Below are 21,987 nucleotides of genomic sequence, written 5' to 3'. Positions count from 1 at the left end.
AAGGGTGTGGAGAAGTACAACAGAAAACTACACATATATATATATATAGGTCAGATTTTGGTAAAATATGCGATGTGAGTGCAATCAGAAAAACAAATAATGTGCATAATATTGCAATAGCAAATTCTGTACAGGAGCAGCATGTTCTTGCATAGACACAGTGTGTTTTTAGGATATACAAATAAATGCATGTATCTATACCATACACAGAGTCTACATATAGTTTTCAGATACAAGTTTTATCATATTGAGAAAGTGATATTTCAAATGTGTACAGTGATGCTCTGTGTGACAATGAATTTGTCAATGAAAATGTCAAGAAGAGCTGAGATTTTTGTAAAATGTGATAAAAACATAATTTATGGCTGGTTTATATTTGAATTGAAAATATATTTTTGTTGAACAACTTGATACCAGAATACCAGTATGCATCTCCATGCCAGTGATACCTTCACACGCAGGCAGGTCCCCCAAGCTGAGGTCACTGGTGAACCCTCTGTACCATGAGAGATGTTGGCTTTTGTACCCTTCTCTGAAGTCACTTTCACCACTTTCGTCTTTGGCACAGAGAATTCAGTGTTCAATTTCCCTAAAACAAGCTGAGATATTATACTACAGAACACACTTTCATTGTCTTTCCTTCTACCTGAGATGAGCCCAGAAAATAGCATTGCATGCATTGAATTGATGTATGGCTTTCTCCTTGAAGAGCAGATTTTCAGGGTGCATTTCATGGTGCAGCACCAGACTGTAACAACAGTGACAACAGTTTTCAGATGTAGATCAGAGCCCATGTGGCTATATTTCTCACAGTAGAAATGTGGTTTCACATACAATGCCACTGGATTTTGTACATGTTTAAAAGAGTTTTCTTACCTTGTCCTGCGTGGACAGAGAATACTCCTGAATCTGTTCTCAATTTAATGTAGTGAGGTAGGTGAATATCTCTTGTAAATGTGTAATGTCTATTTTTTTTTTGACTGTTTGACTGTACCTTCATGACGTATGGCACAACGCAGTGAGCCAGAAGATCCTTAGTCATTTTTTTATATTTACCTTCTTATGGTGGGATGTTTGAAAATAATATAACTTTACACTCTTTGATTCTGTCCCAAATTTTTTGGAGTGTGCTCCAGGTATAAATCTAAATTTGTTTGTATTTACATAATTCAGTCAAGTTGACACTATAAACTATTGGGAATATACTTTTGTCATTCATTCAAATGAATGTGAAGGTTTTTATTGCAATATATATCATTCATTCATTATCTGTAAGCGCTTATCCAGATCAGGGTCGCAGTGGGTCCAGAGCCTACCTGGAAGGTGCCAGTCCTTCACAGGGCAACACACACACTCATATATAACACACATATATAACAATGCATTCAGTATCAAACACTAAGCAACTTTTCTTCATTAAAGGGATAGGCCTTTTATATAAGTAGGAGCTTAGCAGTATACGCTCATTCATATTCACCCTGTGTTATCTATAGGACAGGGAAGCAGAGTGGCAGGGATTTGGGGAGGGTGTTAAATAGAAAGAGACATGCAGGACAATAGAAAGGGATGGATGGAGAGAGAAGAAAGCAGGGTCAGTCTACAGGGGGTTTTACTGACACTGAGAGCATTAGTGATGGTCTTACTCACACACTGAACATCACTGCTCCACCACTGCTACAAGACAGGGGATTACACAGCCTGACTGTTACAAGTTGTACAAGCACACACAAACACAGTGAATGCACACACACACACACACACACAAACACACACATACACACACACAGGGTATACACACAAAAAATACATATGCTCTTTGCTTTTTCTCACACAAACAAGCACACATACACACACATGCACACACACACACACACACACAGTCTTTTGCACTGGCTAAATCTTGAAATGAAATCAAAGTTTAAATCATGACCTCCTGATTAGGAATTACAATGCTACTTATTTTTTCTATCTGTTAGCAGTGTAGGTGTGAGAGGGGATTTGCCCTTCTGTTGGAGAGGTCCTGAATGTATTTCAATAAACCATCCACACAAACACACACACACACACGAACACATACAACAAACAAACACATGAGAGTGCTACAGGAGGAGGAGTGCCGAAGACTTTGAAGCCGTAATCAGGATTACGCGCTCTGGAATCGGTGTGACTGGCTTTCAAAGGAGAGATGGGAAAAAATGGAGGAGCAAGGGAAGGAAAAGCAGAGAGAGAGAGAGAGAGAGAGAGAGAGAGACAGAAGAGCGATGAGTGGGCTGATGGATAAGCATGAGAGGAGCTCAGAAAAGAAGGGATCAGAAGAAATAGATGAGGTTTTCCATGTCCCTTTGTGTCACCATCTGAGGAGGCTGTCTTTGGTGAAGCGGATGAGTGTATCAGAGAGAATCTGGACCAGGCTAAGCTTTCAGCTCTTCAGATCAAAAGGCAGCGGCACCTCTCCTGCAGTGATTTATACCACATACACACACACACACACACACAGTGTATATAAATATTAATTTATATATATTTTTTTTAAGAAATGCCTTGCAGTATTTAATTACATACAGCGTTTTATACTATATATTAATGTTACACTTGAGTGTAATTAATTTACTACTCCAATCCTGAGATGACTGGCCAACCACAGACTTCTGCTGGGTAAAGTTTTGGGCTTGTCAGTGATGCAACAGCTACAACAAATTGCAAAATCAAGTGGCATGTTTGTGAATTTTGACGCTTCATAAAAATTCAGGACTAACTTCAAGACATGGGTTGAACTAACCAGGAAAGTTGTTGTCCAGGGGGACCACTGTTCTTGCACTGCCCAGCCACATATGCAGGCCTCTGAACCCAGAGGTACCAGTACTTGGAAACTTAAAACGGGAGACCCCTTGGCAAGGTGGAGCTCAGCCAGGAGGAGCAGACCTTGCCCTTAAGTGAGTGGATGCTTCATGCCCTCTGGAACCTGCAAGTGCAGTCTGACCCCTTTTAACACCGTTAATTAATCCTATACCAACTGAGCTAACCTGGTTTTTCCATAAAAGCCAAACCAACACCTCTCTTAAATTGTGTACAGATATTTATTCAGGTGAATCAGACTTACAGATGAAGTCCAGCATAATTAAGTGTAACAAATAAATAAACAAATTAACAAACAAACTTAAATTTAACTACATCCTGATTTTTCTTGTCTTGTCTATTAGAATGTGTCTTCAGTTGTAGTGTCCATAAAACTGTGTTGTTTGTGCATCAATAAACATCAATAAAGTTGTTGGAATTTGGCACAACAATGAAGTCTGTAATGAAGACCTGGGAGTGGTTTGAGTGATCTGGGAGTTCTGTATATGGATATATGGACAAAAGTTGATTGACTATAGTGTTTTTAACAGCATACATTTAAAGAAACTAATTGGGTGATCAGCTACATTGGAGATTTTTGACCAAATCATTTCTTTAAGCCTCTGGTTCGGTGTCATAATGTGTAATATAAAAAATTCATACTGATGCCGTCCTATGGCCCATGTGTGGGTGCAGACATATGCTCACACTGGAACATTATCCTCTGTGTGTCATATCCAGCCTTGTCAGAACGTCAGAAGGCACCTTGAAACGTGATATGAGAGAGTTAGAGAGAGAGAGTGAGAGAGAGAGAGAGAGAGAGAGAGAGAGAGAGAGAGAGAGAAAGAGAGAGAGAGAGAGAGAGAGAGAAAGAGAGAGAGAGAATGACGACCTTAGTGTGAGGGTTGGAATGGGAGGGAGGAATCTGATGAAGGGACCATAGTGTACACAGTCAGTGCTGTTTCTGCTTGTCTGCTCCGGCTGGCAGGGTGATAAAGCTTCCCTTTATCCTGCAGTAACACATGTACAGTATTTACTGAACTGTATAATGGTACAGTCGGCCAATACACACCTTCAGTTTGGTGCTGTCTGAAACAGGGCTGAGAGTAACATAGTGCAAAATGGACATTTTAGGTGGTCAAACAGGTTCAAGTAAACACATGCGTACACGTGGTAATTAACCAAATGTACTATAGATTCCATTTAAGTAAAATATTTTCCATATACATTACTTTGAAAGTTGTTTTTGTTTGACCAGGGGAGGATGGGTTCCCGTTTGGAGTGTTGTTTCCTCACAAGGTATCTTCCTCCAGCCTCGAGGGAGTTTTCCCTGCCACTGTCGCCTTAGGCTTGCTCACATGGAGCTTTCTGATTCACATTATCTGTTCTGATACCAGTACTCTAAAGCTGCTTTGAAAAAGCACTATACAAATAAATTTTGATTGATTGATTGATTGATTTTGAAATTGGTCACGTTTTCCACATTTGAGACAGTCTAATTTCATTAATCACATTTTCAGAATCAGAGCATTTAATGGAATGGACTTGTAACGCTCTCACTCATACTAACTCGTTTAATCACATATGGGGCTCTGTTCAGTGCTGTGCATCTCTGACGCAGTGTGTACTTTTTAAACACACTAATTAGATTAGAAATCTCAGTAGTTTCACTGAATTGTATTTTTTTTTTATTGGTTTACCTGATTTTTCTTTCCGGTTACAAACTTCATAAAGTAAATTGCTGGAAAGTGTACATTTTTTGTAGCAGACGTGATGGTAACTTGTTTTAAAATTGAATCAATATCTTGCTCAAATGCTTGTAGAGTGATTAAGCAAAACCCAGATTGTCTAGGTTGTGCTACACTTTTCCCTACTTGATATTCTGGTCTAGTAGTTTTGACCAGTAGTCAAGAGGCGGTCTGTAAATGTTTTAGCTGTGGACTCAAAATATTCAAGACTTTTCATATGTACTTATCTAATAAAAGAGCCTTCAGGCAAAATGCGGCACGTTAGTATTTATGCAGTAGATTTGCATTTATTTTTATGGCAGTTGCAGCTGCTGTGAGAACCTGACCAGAGCGTGTTGTAGAGCACTACAACACACATTACACAAATACAAACCCATACTGCTTTTTGACACGACTTCAGGCCCATTCCAAAACCAACACAATAACAAAACAGTAATATCACTCCTACGTCTAGCCCACATTTAAGTGATTTCAGTTTCCAGATTGTTGATATATATATAGAAAACAAGTGGAGGACAAAGCATCACCTTGACTAATGCCTGAAGGTGTAGGAACCAATTAATTAGAAATTCATTCACCCTTACACACACCTTTGGGGCATGAACAACAGAACAGACTGCATGCTAAAAATGTCCTTTTTAACTCCACTCTTAATATGCAGGGCCATATGTAACGAGAGATCTCTATGAACAAAAATCTAATTATTTCTAAAGCTCTGCATAACAGGGACGAATGAGGATTTGTCGTACTCCAGTCCATTTCCATCAGTTGTACATGCTGTGTAATTAGCTGAAGTCTTCACTCTATAAAAGTCGTTTTTGTGGTGAACTCGTGATCTTCTTTAAAGAACGTCATTAATCTTTCATTAAGCTGTTTAACATTCATAGATGGTGTTGATCACACTCAGTCTTCTCGTGCTTACTGAGCAGTTGTGGGCTGTGTTTCCATGATTTTGTATGATTTGTGTGAGTTAGGCCAAACAGCTGGTATTTTGCTGGACTCATTTGGGAGCTCGTGTACATCAGCAGTTCTCCACCATTTGGTTTTTCCTATTATCTTCTGGATTTCTGCCATATGTTAAGATCCATCCAATATGGGCCCTAATGCAACAAATGCCAATTTTTAGAAAACCAGCGTGATTTCATTATTTTATAGATGCCTATAGTTAGTAAATTCACAAGCTACATTAACTGATGTTTCCGACTTTACACAAAGGGGATTAATTACCTGTGCAGATCATCAGAAAGAGTAGTTTGATATTTTGATTTATCATTTATCTTTTTTTATCAGTTTTGTGTGTGTGTGTGTGTGTTTGTGTAAAATACATTAATGTAGAAATGTCAAAATGACAATGAAATCCAAATATATAAAGTATTTATTGTTCAACATGATGGTATTTAAGAGAAAAACGTTCAAAAAACTTTAAGTGGTAACTCTTTAGCTAGGGTCAATCTCTACTAAAAATTCACTTGTGTGGGTCGCGGTGGGTCTGGAGCCTACTCAGAATCATTGGGTGCAAGGCCAGAACAGTGTGTTGCCATGTGGAGTCACAGGTTGCCAGTCCATCACAGGGCAACACATACGTATCATTTTTCTATTCATCAGAGTTACAAACCTAGCCTCATTAATCCTAAATACCTCACTCTAGTCCAGGTTTTCTGGTGCAAAGTGTTTTTGGTCAGTTTTCTCAGTAAGAGTGTATATATATTTATGCACACACATACACGGTGTTTCCTATTAAACATATGATGACCCACCTTAATGTCTGTAGACATAGATAACGTAAGAAGGGTGGAAATTCACAAGTAAATATTCTCTATGGGTGATTTATTGGCTAAATCTTTCAGCCCTTATCTGATATCTCTTCATTGAGACATAAAGTACATAAAGTAATATGAATGTGTGTAATTGCATATTGCCATGTTAATAATGAACACTGATTTTGTGAGACCATACCTGGAGAAGGCCTCTATACTCTACCATAAATACCTAAAAAGTATTCATTTCTGTTCATTCTACGTTTGGAAACATTTTGGAGTGTTAATGAGCTTAGCCTAGTTTCTTTGCATGAATACTTCAATGTGAAAATATGTGTGTAATGTAATATACATGCAGAGTGTTCAAACACCACCTACACATGTAAAACAGGCGCTGCTCTGTTTTTCAGCTAAAACACTTCTCTTGTTCTCAGTATCACCCATATTCCCCCTTTCTCACTCTCTTTCTCTGTCTCTCTCATCTCTGTTATTGTGATCGTCTCTCTGCATTGTTATTTGCCTCTTTGATAGAGAAGTAGGGAGAGAGAGCTCAGAGTGAGAGAAAGAGGGAGGCTGCAGCTGTCGCGTTTCTGATTGTTTTTACTTCCATTTTGCTATGGTTGATTGAATTGATTGCTTTTGGTGACACACTTGTTAATTGTTGTGACAGCAGCCCTTGATGGAATTTGGAAATAGAACTTTGTATTTGTCTCCCATTTGTCTCTGGGTCTTCTGTTTCAATATACCACATTGAAATACCCATTTCATCCATACCCCTGGATACCTTTCTAATTCCTGTCTGTCCTCATTGATCCCTCTACCTTATATCACTACATTTTTACTTAATCATTAAGCTCTCTTTTTTGCTTTTGGCCACAGTTGTCCTTCTCCTCCGATGTACATCCCACTTCTATTTATTTCTACTTATTTATTTATCCCTGTCGAGGCTGCTAAGTGCCTCTCTGTCAAACTGTATGCCATTATTACCACCAGCAAATTACGCAGTTGTAGCCCACACTGCTGAAAGCCAGCATAAACAGGCCATTAGCTGGAGACCAGCATGCCGAGTGGAGGGCTCTTATTAAATATGTAAAAAAGATTTTGGTATTTTGTGTCCATTAAAACAAACAGGTAGACTTTTTAATACAAAATCTAAATAATGTCATGTGCTTGGAATACAGAGTCAGTTGAACTATACATGCATGTAACCTATATATTTTATAGGTTAGAGTCAGGTGCCAGCAGATATCACAGCTAGAGAACCAAATTTGAAGTCTATTTTGTCATTTATATATATATATATATATATATATACTAAATAATTAAACATTATAAACCAAAAATCTCATTTCTCATTGGATAATTAAATTAAATGTCATTTTTCAAAACAGAATTTTTAGAATGTACACCATAGGATACTATTGGCTGCAAACAATTAAATACATGAAGCACAGTGGCTATTGTGTGTGTCCCTGTTTTGACAAGACTGCATTGCAAGGGAGTGGGGTGCTTGTTTGTTTGTTTTTACATTTGCCAATTTAAATTACTCCCAAACCACATACATTTTGCTTATTAGATTTGTGAAAAATATGATTTTCTAGAACTACAGCTCAGACTTGGTTTAGGCTTATGTAGGTGAAACAAAATATATCTGGACCAGCTTCAAGACTGATCCAAAGGTTTGGGATATCAGAGGTTACCACTGAATGGTGCAGGCTTTGTAGAGAACATTTTGATGATTTTTACTGTTATTAGCATAAATCGCCGTGAAGAGTTTAGACAAACAGCATGAAAACGCCTGCTGATGTAGTATTATTGCTAATGTTTAGTTTAATCACACATTAAGCATGGTGTAGTTCCAGTGTCTGGCTCAGAAGTCAGAACTGTAATTACTTGGCATCAGGACTGCTCTTAGTTGGCGTGAGTGTTTAGCATGCATGGGGGCTGCAGCTGTACTGTGGTAAGTAAGAGACTTCACTGTATTAGCGCTAGCCAGCATCTCTGGTGGCAGGTTAGCGCAGCAGGACAGCTGACAGGGGCAGGCAGCCTCTCAGCCTTGCTGTTGGACTGACAGAGCCCTGCTAACATGCTAGCAAAGATAGGCAGACGAGGGGCAGAAAAACTCCAACTCAGTGTAGGTGCATAGCCAGAGGCAGTCGCTGGTGAATGAAAGTTTGCGGAAAGGAGGATTTGAGTTAAAAGTAGAAACGGAATAAATGTTTCTGTTTTTTATAGGTCAGCTTTGCCATGAAGTCAGGGACAGGGCCCAAATAAAGAGAGGGAATAAAGCACAACAGGGTTGTTTATGGATCACAGGCAAAAACACATACTGATAGCTTAATTCAAAGAATTATAAGCAAAAGATTCAGAAATATTTAGAGAGGAAAGGGTTTGAAAGTATATCAACAGAGAATATTTAAAACACATCACTTTGTAACTAAAATAAGACATAAAATAATTTTGGATTTAGCTCAATTACCTGAAATAGAATTCCTTCTGAGTTCTTATCAGACAGTAACAATATACACATGCTCAAATTAAAATAGATTTGGATGTGTTTCAGTCCTGATATTAAAATGATTAAGCCTTGCCGCCTTTCCACTGATTTAGTATAGAACTAGAGGTGTGTAATATGATGAAATTAATTATTATAATTAAAAACATTGTTAAAAAAATATTTTGTATATATTAGGGATATTGTTAGCACTTAAAACAACACAGAAACTTCATGAAAAAGTATGGCTTGGCCTGAGTAAAAGAATACCTTATATATCATTGTGCTCGTAGTATTTTATAATGTCTTTTTTTGGTGTGTTGTAACATTTCAAACCACATAAAAGTGAAAATTATAATGCATGACCAATATAAAGAATTTTAGAGTTATAATCATGCCTCATTGATCACCCCAACGTAGACTTGTTTTAAAAGACTATACAATTTAAGTTAGTAGGGAGCCCAATAAAGACAAATTACCCAGACACTTTTAAATTGTCATTATTTTCATATTCATTGTCTACAAATCAGCTTTTGAAAAGCCATTGACTGCTGCAGCACACATCCAATTTGATGTGAGTAGTGTGATTGTGCTTATTATTATTATTATTATTATTATTATGAGTAGAGCATCTTAATCTTGGTTAAAAAAGAACAAGATCGTGTGCAGGCAAGGAGCATGTATTACACAGTACTAGATCATTCTGAAAGGAAATAATGTCATTACATTCTCTCATGTGACATGTAGCTTCTTAAAATCTAGTCATAAGTTAAATAGGCAGCCAATGATATTGTAAAGTCTGTCAAAAACTAGGCTTAATCCTGTCCAAGAAATCAGCCTTTTATGCTATATAAGGGTTTTAAGGAGTCACGCATTAGCCTAGTTAATTTTGTCCTACATAATTGTATCCTTCCAACAATAGCTAAAAAAAGTCTGTGACCGTGTTGGTGGAGCCTCAGCAGTCACTGTGTTGAGAGCTGATATAAGGGCTTATTGCTTAAGGACAAATTCAATTTTAGAGCTGGAATGGAATTTGAGGCAGTTCATGGTTCTTTATTTATTTCCTCTTCTTTTAGCAGGAAGGCTCAGCTGAGACTGACAACAACATCAACAACAAACAGCAGCAGCAGATATAAAAAAACAAATACAGCCACACTAGTCTTCTGCACACTCTGGTCACTCCGAATTAACCTTAACCATGTGAACAAATATAGCGCCAAAGGTTATTTTTGTCTCTGAGTTCCAATAACAAGGAGCAAAAAACTTAAAAAGTTCAATATGAATGTCCCGGTTTCCAGCTTTCCAATATAATCCCAAGCTTGTAACTATGTTTCTTATCCTATTTCTATTTGTTAGCAATGGAAAGGCCCCAAATTTGTTATTATTTAATTTTTTTTTTTTTTTTTTCAAAATAAAAAGGAGAAATGAGACAGCAGTTTTTGGACTTCTTAACTCTGGCATTAATCAACAACCTTTAATCACATTACATATATATTCTAGGTGAAATTATGCAAACTTCTCTTAAGTAGGCAGGTTTGTTTTTGTTTGCTAAAATTAACATAATTATACATTTTTACAGGCTTGTTTTTTCTCTGTTTAATGTAACTCTGGTGACAGCTTGCTCCGCTCTCTTTCCCCAGTCCATAAACACATGCTGATAGGTCAATTGACTGTGCAGAGTTGTGTGAGTGACTCTGAGTATGTGTTCTCAGGGATGAATTGGCTCCCTGTCCAGGGTGTGTTGCTGCCTTACACCTAGTGACTGGGTGTAGCAATTCAAATTAAATGAATACATGAATGAATGAACAGTAATAGTGTATTAAAATATGTAGCAGATTTCCTATAGAATATGTTATCTTAGAAACTTAACAAAACCTGTAATCTCACTAGGGGCAACTATTCTTGAGGCATGTAGGTATGATAAGACTGGGCAATTTTCTACTGCGTCCTGACATACCGGGTCTATTTATGGAGCAAAATCTCTTGTGAATTAAAGTTTAAAGTTTTTTGTCTGTTATTCTACATGTTCTATCAAATGTGTTGTCATGATCCAAATGTTGGGGACTGTATGAGTTGGGACATGCTAAGTATAAAATTAATTTACAGAGAGTAACCTGTCATAGTTAATGCATCTGCTAGATGTTATTTCTTTTAGCAGCAGTTTCAGATCTAGTGAGGGTTTCTGCTTTCATTTGAAAGAATGGTGTTTTGCTGGCGTTTCAGAGGAGGAACAAGAATAAATGACCTTTAGCAGTTTTTAAAAGAGAACATTTTATTCAGCCAGTACGCTACTAGGAGTGCTACCTTTGTAAAATGAATTTTTATTTTAATTCCTAAGGCAGTATTCATATTGATGACAAATGGCTACAGGCTTAGCCAACACATATAATTTAAGCATAAATGCTAGCTCTTTCCCAGAGGTAGAATGGCAGAATGGATTTGAACCTCTTCACAGTCTTCATGCACAACTAAGTATTGATTAGTTGCGTTTGAAAAGGTAATATAAGCACCTTTTCTTTAGTTTGACTAAAAACCGAAGCAAGGTCAGATACATGGTGTATGCCATTAGGATTGCTGAGAATATACAATAATAATAATAGTGGTAATAATAATAATAATAACAACAACAACAATAATAAAAACAGTTAAGAACTTCATATTGTGGCTTCCTGGTGGGGCTCTGTCTTGGGGAAAGACATGCTTTGTGTAATTACCATTTTCCAAAGGCTCTTTTGTTGTGGATGTTAAGTAACAATTAGTTCAGTTAGTCATAAGGTGTCTAAACTTCAACCGGTTTGCAGCAAGCTTTGTTATTTAGACTTTGGTCCCAGCTGCTTGCTCCAAAGTAAAGAAAACATTTTGTGTGTGTCAGTAGTCGATGCGCTTCAGTAGAGTCTGCAGTCTGTGGGTGTAGCTCAGACCCCGTAGTGAATAAATTTGGAATCGTGTAGCCGGCAAGTTGCTTAGTGAAAACCTGAGCATTAGCTTTTTAATGCTTTAATCCTCATTTGTGTACAAATCCACATTACTTAGCTAATAGTCTCTTCAGACCACAGCAAGGTGCATTGTTGTCATGGCAACATATGTTGTTCAGCCTGATGTTAAAAGATATCATAACATAAGGGAGGTTCTTGTAATCACTGAGAGACCATTTGTAGCACATTACACCATTAGGACCAATTCATAAGTCGCAGCTTCCAAGTAAATCTCAATGTCAGTCAAGCTGCCAAGTGCACCAGTGGCCCAGCACAGTCAACTGGCATTATGTTCTTCTATGCAAATTGTCGAACTGGTTCTGTTAATTGTCCGGTTCGTGGGTAAAGCCGTCTGGAGTTGGGAAGTACAACAGATGTGTTCTGTAATGGCCACTATGTTACAGTGTTATCTGTGCTAATTAACCGCACACAGACAGTAGTGGCCTACAGCAGCTGGCTCTAAAACCTATTTTAATCTTTTGAGGGAAGTTCAATTTCAACAAATACATAGCAGTGTCATTACAGCCACGCTTGGTTGACTAAAATGTGTGTGCATTTGTAAAAAGTAAAAAGTCCAGGGCTATCCAAATGTTGGCCTGAAAATGTGTTATATTACTGCACTGGAAATTCCTCTCATAATCAGGACAGAAAATATCTTATTAAATAAGCACCCTGTTATTATTGAACTTTTACTGTTATAATTGTAAGGTACAAAACCTATAAAGTTATAACTACCTCATGCTTCTTCTTAGTGATATTTCTCATATAAATAGCTATGTATTTATATTGACTCGGTTTATCTGTCTAAAACACTTCTGTGTTCCCCCTCCACTTTCCAGAGGAATACCTTTTCACTGCATATAAAAGCATAGAATTGTGTGTTTATATAAAGGGAAACCATTATCTCAAGATTATAAAAATACATACAAAGTCAGCCATAACATACCACCTCCTTGTTTGTGCAATCAGTGTCCAGCCCTGTGTTGTGTAAGTGCACTTTTTAGCTCTAAATTACAGACTGTCGCACATTTTTTTGCTTCACTACTGTTCCTCAATGGTCAGGACCATCACAGCACAGGTGAATTTAGGTGGTGTAGCATTCCTCAGTGCTGCGGTTACACTAAGGTAATTGTGGTGGCGTGTTGGTGTGTGCTACACTGGTATGAGTGGATCAGACACAGCAGTGATGCTGGAGTTTTTAAATCCCTCAGTGTCACTGCTGGACTGAGAATAGTCCAGCAACCAAAAATATCCACAGCCTAAATAATACCTGCTCTGTGAGGATCCTGTGAGAGTCCTGACCTTTGAAGAACGGGGGCAGAGCAACAGATGGACTACAGACTATAATTGTGGAACAGCAAAGTGCATTTATACAGTTAGTGGTTGGTGAGTGTAGAAAAGAGGCTAAACTATGTAAAGGACAATACAACACTGAGTACTGTCACTTTATTTGCTTTTCTCTTTATGTATTATAACCTCTTTCCACACAGATGATAATAACACACACACGATAGCGTACATTTACTAAATATAGCTAACTACTTGTTATTTTATTACTTGTTATGTTAACATTAGGCTTTGATGTGACCTACGCTACTAGACCAGTATTACTTCCCTATATGCTTTGTTCAAGCGAATCTGTGGTGTATCAGGCTGAATGTGTTAATGTGTTACAGAAGTGGGTCAGATCTGCTGATCTCTGCATGATAATTATACATGCTATCGGATTGGTGCTTTCTTAGCTGTAAATGTCAATAGAATCACTAGTCATCCAAATGAGTGGCTGCTCGTGTGGCACTGCATCTTGGACATGGTGTTTTTAGACCAGGATAATTATAGCTTAGTGCTAAATTTCATTTTGACATCACTAAACACTGAATGGCCTGTTTAAGTAATAAGAAATCTTTCATATGAGATATAGCTGGAAATATCAATATTCAGCCACAGTTCAAAAGAGTGCCTGTCACTATGGCTCCCATTTAACATGCTATTCATGCCATCATTATAGTCCAGTATTACAGTTTGTGGCACTAGGAGCAGACATCAGGATCACTCAGTGTGGTATAAAATTTATATATAGTAGTAAATGTTAAGAGTCAATACCTGCGCATATTAACGAATGAGTGTCCATATCACCTTTGTACTCAGCAATTTAGCATGGCATATGTGTGTGAGTTCAAGAACAGAGAGTTTAATATTGTGGTATATTGTGGTACCTAGTGTGTTTTTAAAGGCTTCATTATAGTAGTTATGAATTTAATTGTAAGAATTGTAAATATCAGTAATCAGTGAGAGCAGGTTTATGTATATGGGCCTGTTTCTTTACTGTCTAACAGGGAGATGTGTGTCAGTGTAACTGTAGTCCGGTGTTATAGTTTATTTCTGTGCTGCCTAGTATCAAGGCACCATATAATGAGATATAATCCTAAATGTCAGTAGACTCTGTATTCATCCAGATAGCGAGTGACTGTCCATTAAGCCCTTGCTCCTGCCATTTAATTCAGTTATTTGTGCCAGCATAATTGAATACTGTACTGCTGGGCAAAAGTGGTGCTGATGTGGACTGAGAATCAGCAGAAGCTCTGGCAGAAGCTTCAAAGCTCCCTCAGACTGGAAATGGAGAGAAACAGAAGGGTTAGAGTGGAGCTGCCAAGCACACAGAGCGCTTTTTTCTGGCCATGCTGTTCTTGGGAGACTGGCTATACAGCCTCAGAGATCCAGAGGTGAGGAAACTATTTAGATCTTTTGAGAGAGTTTGTACTTAAGCTTAGAAAGTGCACTGAGGTTCTGTGTTCGGGTTGGGTGTAAGTGTATATATGTGTGTACCGTACCACTCTGCACTTTTTAATTAAGCAAATTGGGGCAGGATTCTGCTGCAGGGTGAAGTGGAGGTTGACGGTATGTACGTTACCTCTTGGCCTTAATACAGCTACCCTCCCAGGCTAAACTCTTTTAGTTTTTTTACTCACACACTCCACTGTGTTTACTCATGCTCAAAAATAAAGCCATGAAGGACATTCTTACTTTTCAGCCGCCTTCTTTCCTCCCATTTCTATGATGCTCTGTTTTCCTATCTATATCTCAGTTATGCTCTTTCCATATTGTACATATATTTTACATGTTTTATTTGGATTTGTATAAGTTACAAAAAATTGATTCAGTAGAAAAGGATGGTGGACGTTATATGTGGAAAACGTATGCACATGCTTAATAAATTGAAGAAATAATTGGGTTCCTCTTAATAACCTTCAGCAGAGATGTCACAGTACCACTTTCTTTCCGATGCCAGTTTTAGAACACTGCACATTGACTGATATGGGTCTAGGTTTTTTTCCACCTTTAAAAACTGAAGGATAATTGCTTTCTTTTAATAGGAGCATCTAATAATAAACACACAAATCTCACACTATTGTGCCACAAAAAGACATACACAATATAGGTGTTTTGATGTTTCACATTGGGTTTGTTGCATGATTGGAACAGCGTATATAGCTGATCCTATCATGCATCCTTCTGCTTTAGGTAATGGATGTAAAGAAGTGGAGAGTACAGTACGTTTGTAAGGTCAAATGCAGATGCTGTATGGTTAGTGCTGGATCACAGATACCTTTACAACACATCCTAGAGGTTTTGTATGGTTCTACATCACTCCTGGGAATACTGAGACATTGGCTCCTCCAGAACACCCCTTTTTTGGCAGTGCTGTTCTATGAGGTTATACAAGCTGTATGCCTACCTGTGTCAGCAATTGGGGGACCTTAAAATAGCCAAGTTAATTGGAAGGGGGGGAGCAGATAGTTTTGGGTGTAGGAGCAGGTCGAGTTGTTTTGAAAAATGTTGAGGCCTCCTGTTTACCTATATGGAGAAGGACCAAGAATAGCTTTGTCTCATGTGAAATATATCTTGTGTCTATGTGCATACTATACATCCAGCATTTTCATTGCACTTATTTGTTCCATGAGCGCTGAAACACTCTGCTGTTCCTGATATTGTTTGGTTTTTTTCTGTTGTTATGGAAATGAAAAATATCCAGTGATCCAAATGTTACTTTAGATTGTAATTCAAGGTTATATTCACAATGAACACATTGTAAGGATGAGGGTAGCATCTCCAGATGTCTTTGACAGCTGAAACTAAGCAGTTAACATTTGCTATGTATTTTCCCAAGCCCAGGAATCTATAAACCACATACACTCACCCTGTGAATATGTAATATGCACCTGTGGTTCACATTTTCTGAATTATTCAAGTTTTAAAGCGGTAAACGGTGCGGTTTAGATATGCATGATGCCATACACTCCTTTCTTGAGATATGTACACAGTCAAAATTCCCAGCAGTACTGACCCTATAAAAAATCAGGACACTACCTCTTTATTAATTTAAGCATTTACATTAACACATAATATTAGAACTGTATGTAAAAACTGGTGGCCAGTGACAGCCAGTGCTATGTAGCTGTGAAAGATTTTCCTAGTGTTATAATACACCATTTTGTTTACTACATTGAAATGGACTGTATTGTCTAACGTATGCATAAAAAGAACTCATTTTCATAATTTTTGTTCTCTTTATGCATACATTGAGAGTAGTGTCTTAATTAATGACGATTGCCTGCTGCAGTATTCTGTTCAAATGGATTTGTGAATGGAAAGTGTCTTTATTGACTGAGATCTGTGGTTCTTCAGCCAAAAGAGCTTCAATGTGGTGACATTGTATAAATGTAGGACAATGAAAGATTGTTTAAATGTGAAACATCGATTCGTAATTTGAGCTATGCCTCTCTGTGTCTTTTGTCTCCTTCCCTTGTGCTCTCACACACACACACACACACACTAACTCGCCCATAGTATAAGAAGGTCATATTGAGGGTTGAGCGCGCTTTAATCTTCATAAAGCACCAGGATCAAATTACATACCAGTTACCACACGGGTCATGGACATTAACTCTGTGTGTGTTTGTGTGTGTGTTCAAGAGGGAGGGAGTGTTCGAGCATTGCTGAGATTCTGTATAGGTCTGTGTATGTGTGTGTATGTGTGTGTGTGTTCTCTCATTGCTGTTTAAATATTGCAGTGGTAATGAATGTGTCATAAATGATGCAGATTGTCCTTCATTATTTACATGTGCTCATTGGTTATGTGGAATGTGTTTGACTGAATATAACTGATTGTTGGAAGAGAGTGTGTGTGTGTGTGTGTGTGTGTGTGTGTGTGTGTGTGTGTGTGTGTGTGTGTGTGTGTGTGTATTGGTGTTCCAAGAACCTGCTGTAAGCCTCTCTGTTGCTATGGGTAAACACAGAAGGCAGAAGGGTATGTAGTGTTCACTCACACACACACACACACACACACACACACACACACACACACACACATAAACACTCGAGTCATCGTCTCCCCCTCATTTCACCTCGACCGTCTTTAAATGGGCTTTATTGGCAACGCAATAAATTCTGCCAAAGTACTTACGCTACAGAAATAGCCCTAGCTCAGACATTACAAACCTGCTGTCCTCTTTCTCTCTCTCTCTCTATCTCTATCCCCAGCTCTAATCTATCTCTGTACTCTGGCTCTTTCTCTCTCTCTAGTTCTCTTTTTATACTTCACCTCTTTTCTGTCCTTCATGCTGTCTCTCACATCAGCGGCCTCTCTGGTGTCCTTGCACGTTTCCTTGCTCGCTCGATCTCTTTCGTCTAATGCTGTCTCTGTCTGCCCCTCTCTCCCTCTCCCTCTCCTTCTGGGTTTCACTTTATCGCTCTGCAGATGTGTGTGTCTGTGTGAAAGAGTTGGAGACCATTTTTATTCAGTCTGGATAATTGCACTGACACTGAGGTTATCAACCAAGAGTAAACAATATCTTAGAAGCACACAATCTGCTTAAATGATCAAAATGGTAATTGCGTGCATGCGCACACACAGACACACACACACACACACACACACACACACACACACACACACACACATAGGCTTGTGCCAATAGCAGAATCCTCATTTAGATTCCCATGTGCAAAGAAGCAAAGCAGAAAAAACCCAAAAACAGTTGAACTGTTGTAACGTGTTGCCTTTGTCTTTACTCTTTTTGTGTCCAAGGTTAAGCTTTAACTCGTGTGTGATGTGGTTTCTAGTTGTTGAAGTGCTGAAATATATACATATTTGTTTAATCTCATTTTTGAAACTTGAATAAGTGCTAATACTCCACAGCTTAGTGTGTAGACTTCCTGCCCTGATGTCTTCCGGCAGCACATCAGCATGGTTCAACAGTCACATATAACTACCTCATTTAGATAAATGTTATGTTAAAGCATGGGAATCTCACTAAGGGTTGTGTGGAATGCTTCAATAAATGAGTAATGTTTTGTAAAAAAAAAGAAAAAAAAAACGTTATTTGGGCCGTTACTGGGATGATCTTTAACAATTATCCCCCCCCCCCCCACACACACACACACACACACCCTAAGAGCAGTTACTTGTCAACGCATTATTTAAACCATCCTTTTCTTGCAGCAACTTAATTACTCAATCCACAATAACTCTATTTTTCAGATTTATTTCATTATTTAGAATATCAAGTCAAGGTAACAATATTTACTTTGGCAAAATAAGATCAAACAGAAACATCATTATCAGGATGATTCTAACAATCATTGAGCTAATTTTCCCCGTCTCGCTTCATCCAAGCTCAGTGATAATCACAATCATCTTAATAACTAATACTCATGAAAGATTGTTGCAACAAAAATTGCACTTTTTTTCATTTCTATTTTCATTCATGAAAATCAATAAGAAAGGTCATGGCAACATCTCTTTTCTCTTTGTTCGCTTGCTACAGTCTGCATTCCTTCATGTACTGTAACTATACGCTTTTCTGACTTGTATGTAATCTGAATGACTCTCTATGGGAATTGAGTGACTGACAATGCCTCAGTCTCTGGGTGTGAAAACACATTCTAGATGGTTATGGGTACATGGCGCAGCCAGTTGTGTCACAGAAGTAAACCAAAGGTTGCGGTTCTGCTCCTCTTCCATATTCACAATTCTAGCTGCATCACACACACACACACACACATACACACACCATATCCAATGCCATTCCTCCTCAGTCAGCATCCATTTATTGGCCTGTGTTCTAAATCTGTCCCGAATCATTTCATCATCATCCCAGTGCTGCATTTCACGCCCATGTGTGGTTCATGGTCCCTTCCACGTCACTGTAACACCAGCCCTGAGCCGCTGGTGCCGGCTCTATGGAATGATCATATCCCATTGATCATTGGCATGACTCTGCATTTCCGTCCACCGCCCCTGGCTCTGTGGTCCCAGTGACAGGATGGCTAATTGATCTCTGACCAAATGCCATGATCTGTGGCATTACTTAGAAGTCATTTTCCACGTAGGCTTTTGTCCTCATGTAGTCGCTTCTATCCACTCGTATAATAGGCTTTTGTTGGAAGGATTGCATTTATATGTTGTTTCAGGAACCCACTTTGGACACACGTCTCTTGGGATACTTTTCTCTCTTCCACCGAGTGCGTGCTCAGTCTCTCTAGTCCATTTGTCACACGCCCGATTCCTCACTTCTTTACTTTCTGCATCACTTTCCCTCTTCTGCCTCCTACTCCCTGCCTTGTATTTGTTTTTTTTTTCTTACCCTCTTGTTTGTGCTCTCTCTTTTTTCCCCTCTCCCGTGACATCTTTTCTCCACCTCTCATCTCTCCACTCAACCTTTCACTCGGGCCTTAACAGCCGCCTCCCCCCTGAGCTCACACACCCACGTATCACACCTCACCTCGCGCTTCAGCCGTTAACTCTTCCTCTTTCATCTCCCACTTACTGACCGTTCACGGTCACTCTCTTGCCCTTCTCCTTGTTTCTTTCTGTCTTTTTATACAGCCACTGTGTTTCTGTACATAACAAATCTGCTCCTTTGCTGTGCTGTACCACCTCTTCTCACCCACTCTCTTTCTCCCTGTTTCTCTCTCCTCAGCCTCTAAATTTCTTTTCATTCATCTACATAACTCCCGCCCTGTTTGTGTCTACACCACACTTTCCTCCAGCTCCTCTCCTTTCTGTTTTTCCTTCTCCTTCTCTTTTTCCCTCTCCTGGTCTGTGTATGTCAAACTGTGGCTGGGGTTGGAGTTGGAGTTGGTGGTGTTGTAGGCATGAATGTACCCACGCTTGTGCCTCAGTTGTGATTCTCCGCTGCTGCTGCTGGCTGTTGTGGAGGCGCTGGTGTTGGAGGCGCACTGGACCAGCATGCCGTGCAGTGACTGGCTGCGTTTGGTCCAGATGACGCTCAGCCGCTTGGCGTAACTGTAGCAGGTGGTGGTGGCCATGTTGCCCATGTCGAAGGAGGAGCTGCGTTTACGTCTCACAGCTCCATGGACAGGGCTTTGTCCACCCAATCCTGGGCTCTGATAGGCCAGAGACGAATTCCACTGACTGTCTGTGACTCCTTGTCTCACCACCACTGCCCCACCCGTGCTGAATCTCCTATCACTTAAATCACTGCCATAAACAGGGGGTGGGGCTAAGCTGAAACTAGCCCGTTTTGCCAGCTCCCTGTTTGAGGGCTGAAGTTTACTCTGTCCTGCCACCAGCTGGCGAGACTGACGTGGCAGTGTAGATGGAGACGGGTTCTTTGGGCTGTAGTACATTGGCATTCGCTCCGTCTCGGGGGTGTAAGGTGGAAGCGCCCTCTTTGACCCCACCCCTCCCTCCAGCCCTGCCCTCAGCTGGTCTCCACTCACCTTCGGCTTAGGCAATGTTTTGGGTTTTGGAATAAGCGGAGGCTTTGGCGATGATCCATCAGCCCCTGCCCCTCCTCTCTGTTTTTGAAGCAGCCCGTTGGGTAAGACAACCATCATTACATCCCCGTTGCCATTGCTCTGTGAAAAAACATTGGCTCCTTTGGCAGCAAGGGATGGAGAGTCTGCTACTGAGCATCCAGCCTCATTCCCCATGTCACGGTGGTCGTCGTGGTTGCTGCAGACCCGATGACGAACCATCAGCGCCACTGTAAAGACTAGCAACGTTACCACAACGACCCCTCCCACCAGGATGGTTAAAGTCCCGCCCAGAAAGTGGGCCTGAAGTGAGCGGCAGTCAGGGTAGTTGTCCTTGGTGCTGAACTGAATACAGCCCAGAACCTTTGTAGCAGCCATGGAGGTCACGGTGTCGTCAAAAATGGCCAGAACACATAGGTTGTAATCCGCACCAGAGACAAGGTTCTTCAGAAGGAAGCTGTTACTTGTGGAAGGCAGGATTCTGAGAGGCAGAGAGAGAGAGAGAGAGAGAGAGAGACAGACAGACAGAGAGAAAGCAATCAAAGACTGAATTAGCATTGAGATGCAGCAAAAACGTCAGCTAGGCTAAAGAAAAGATGTTGACTGGAATAGGGAAGGAGGAAAAAGTGAAGTGGAGGGGTGAATAAAGACTCAGTAGAGAGAGAGAGAGAGAGAGAGAGAGAGAGAGAGAGAGAGAGAGAGAGAGAATGATCCAATCAAGCAGAGGAGTTGAATAGAATTATGAAAAGAAAGCACGACTCCTAATGCCTAATAATTTAGCTGCTATCAGCCGAGACTGCCTAGGAGAATAGAACACCTCCAGTGAGCAATACCTGAGAGAGAGTGAGTGATTAAGTGAATAAGCTGTAATAGAGAGGGAGGGGGAGAGAGACTTAGCCAAAGATTGTTACATTGCAACAGGGAAACAGGGAGCACTGCAAAATGTCTGCTTCTAAGTGTGTGTGGTAATAGGCAAATGTAGGGCAGGTCAATTAAGTTGTCTGTGTTTGGGTTTATGTTGGTTTGTATGTTTTATATATTTATTTTTATTGTCGATGAGGAAAAAAAGACCTTGTATAATAGAGTAATTAAAAATAAAGTAAGATTTTGAAGCCAATAACATAAAGTAAAGGAAAACACCACAAGTTTTCTCTATTAACATATTCTCCTCTCCTAAATAATGTGAAATAGAAAAAAAAGTCCCACCTATGGAGCAGGAATAAAGCAGTATCCTCAACTCTTTTCATGATTTTCAACATTTGAAAGGCTGTTTTTTCTTCTGTGAGCAGAGGAAGGTTTTTTTGTACTTGTTTACTGACACACGTTGTTCAGAAATGTTAGACAGGTTTCCAGTCCGTACACATAGTAAATGGTGAGGAATCATTTTTTTTATATAA

General features: G+C 39.4%; 2 protein-coding genes across 2 annotated transcripts in view; one reads left to right on the top strand and one right to left on the bottom strand.

The window, feature by feature from the left end:
* pcxb (pyruvate carboxylase b) overlaps positions 1-21,987 on the top strand; it is a 231,877-nt gene that overhangs the window by 110,026 nt on the left and 99,864 nt on the right. The window lies entirely within an intron of this gene.
* LOC136707275 (leucine-rich repeat and fibronectin type-III domain-containing protein 4) overlaps positions 18,383-21,987 on the bottom strand; it is a 32,157-nt gene continuing 28,552 nt past the window's right edge. The window contains exon 3 of the mRNA XM_066681255.1: positions 18,383-21,071. Coding sequence (XP_066537352.1) covers positions 19,841-21,071 — 1,231 coding nt within the window. The 3' untranslated portion in view covers positions 18,383-19,840. The remainder of the gene's footprint in view (positions 21,072-21,987) is intronic.

This window comes from Hoplias malabaricus, chromosome 9, assembly GCF_029633855.1.
Source record: "Hoplias malabaricus isolate fHopMal1 chromosome 9, fHopMal1.hap1, whole genome shotgun sequence".
In the NCBI taxonomy this organism is placed as follows: domain Eukaryota; kingdom Metazoa; phylum Chordata; class Actinopteri; order Characiformes; family Erythrinidae; genus Hoplias; species Hoplias malabaricus.
Note: the sequence above shows the minus strand (reverse complement) of the source record. Positions and strands in the feature narration are given on the sequence as shown.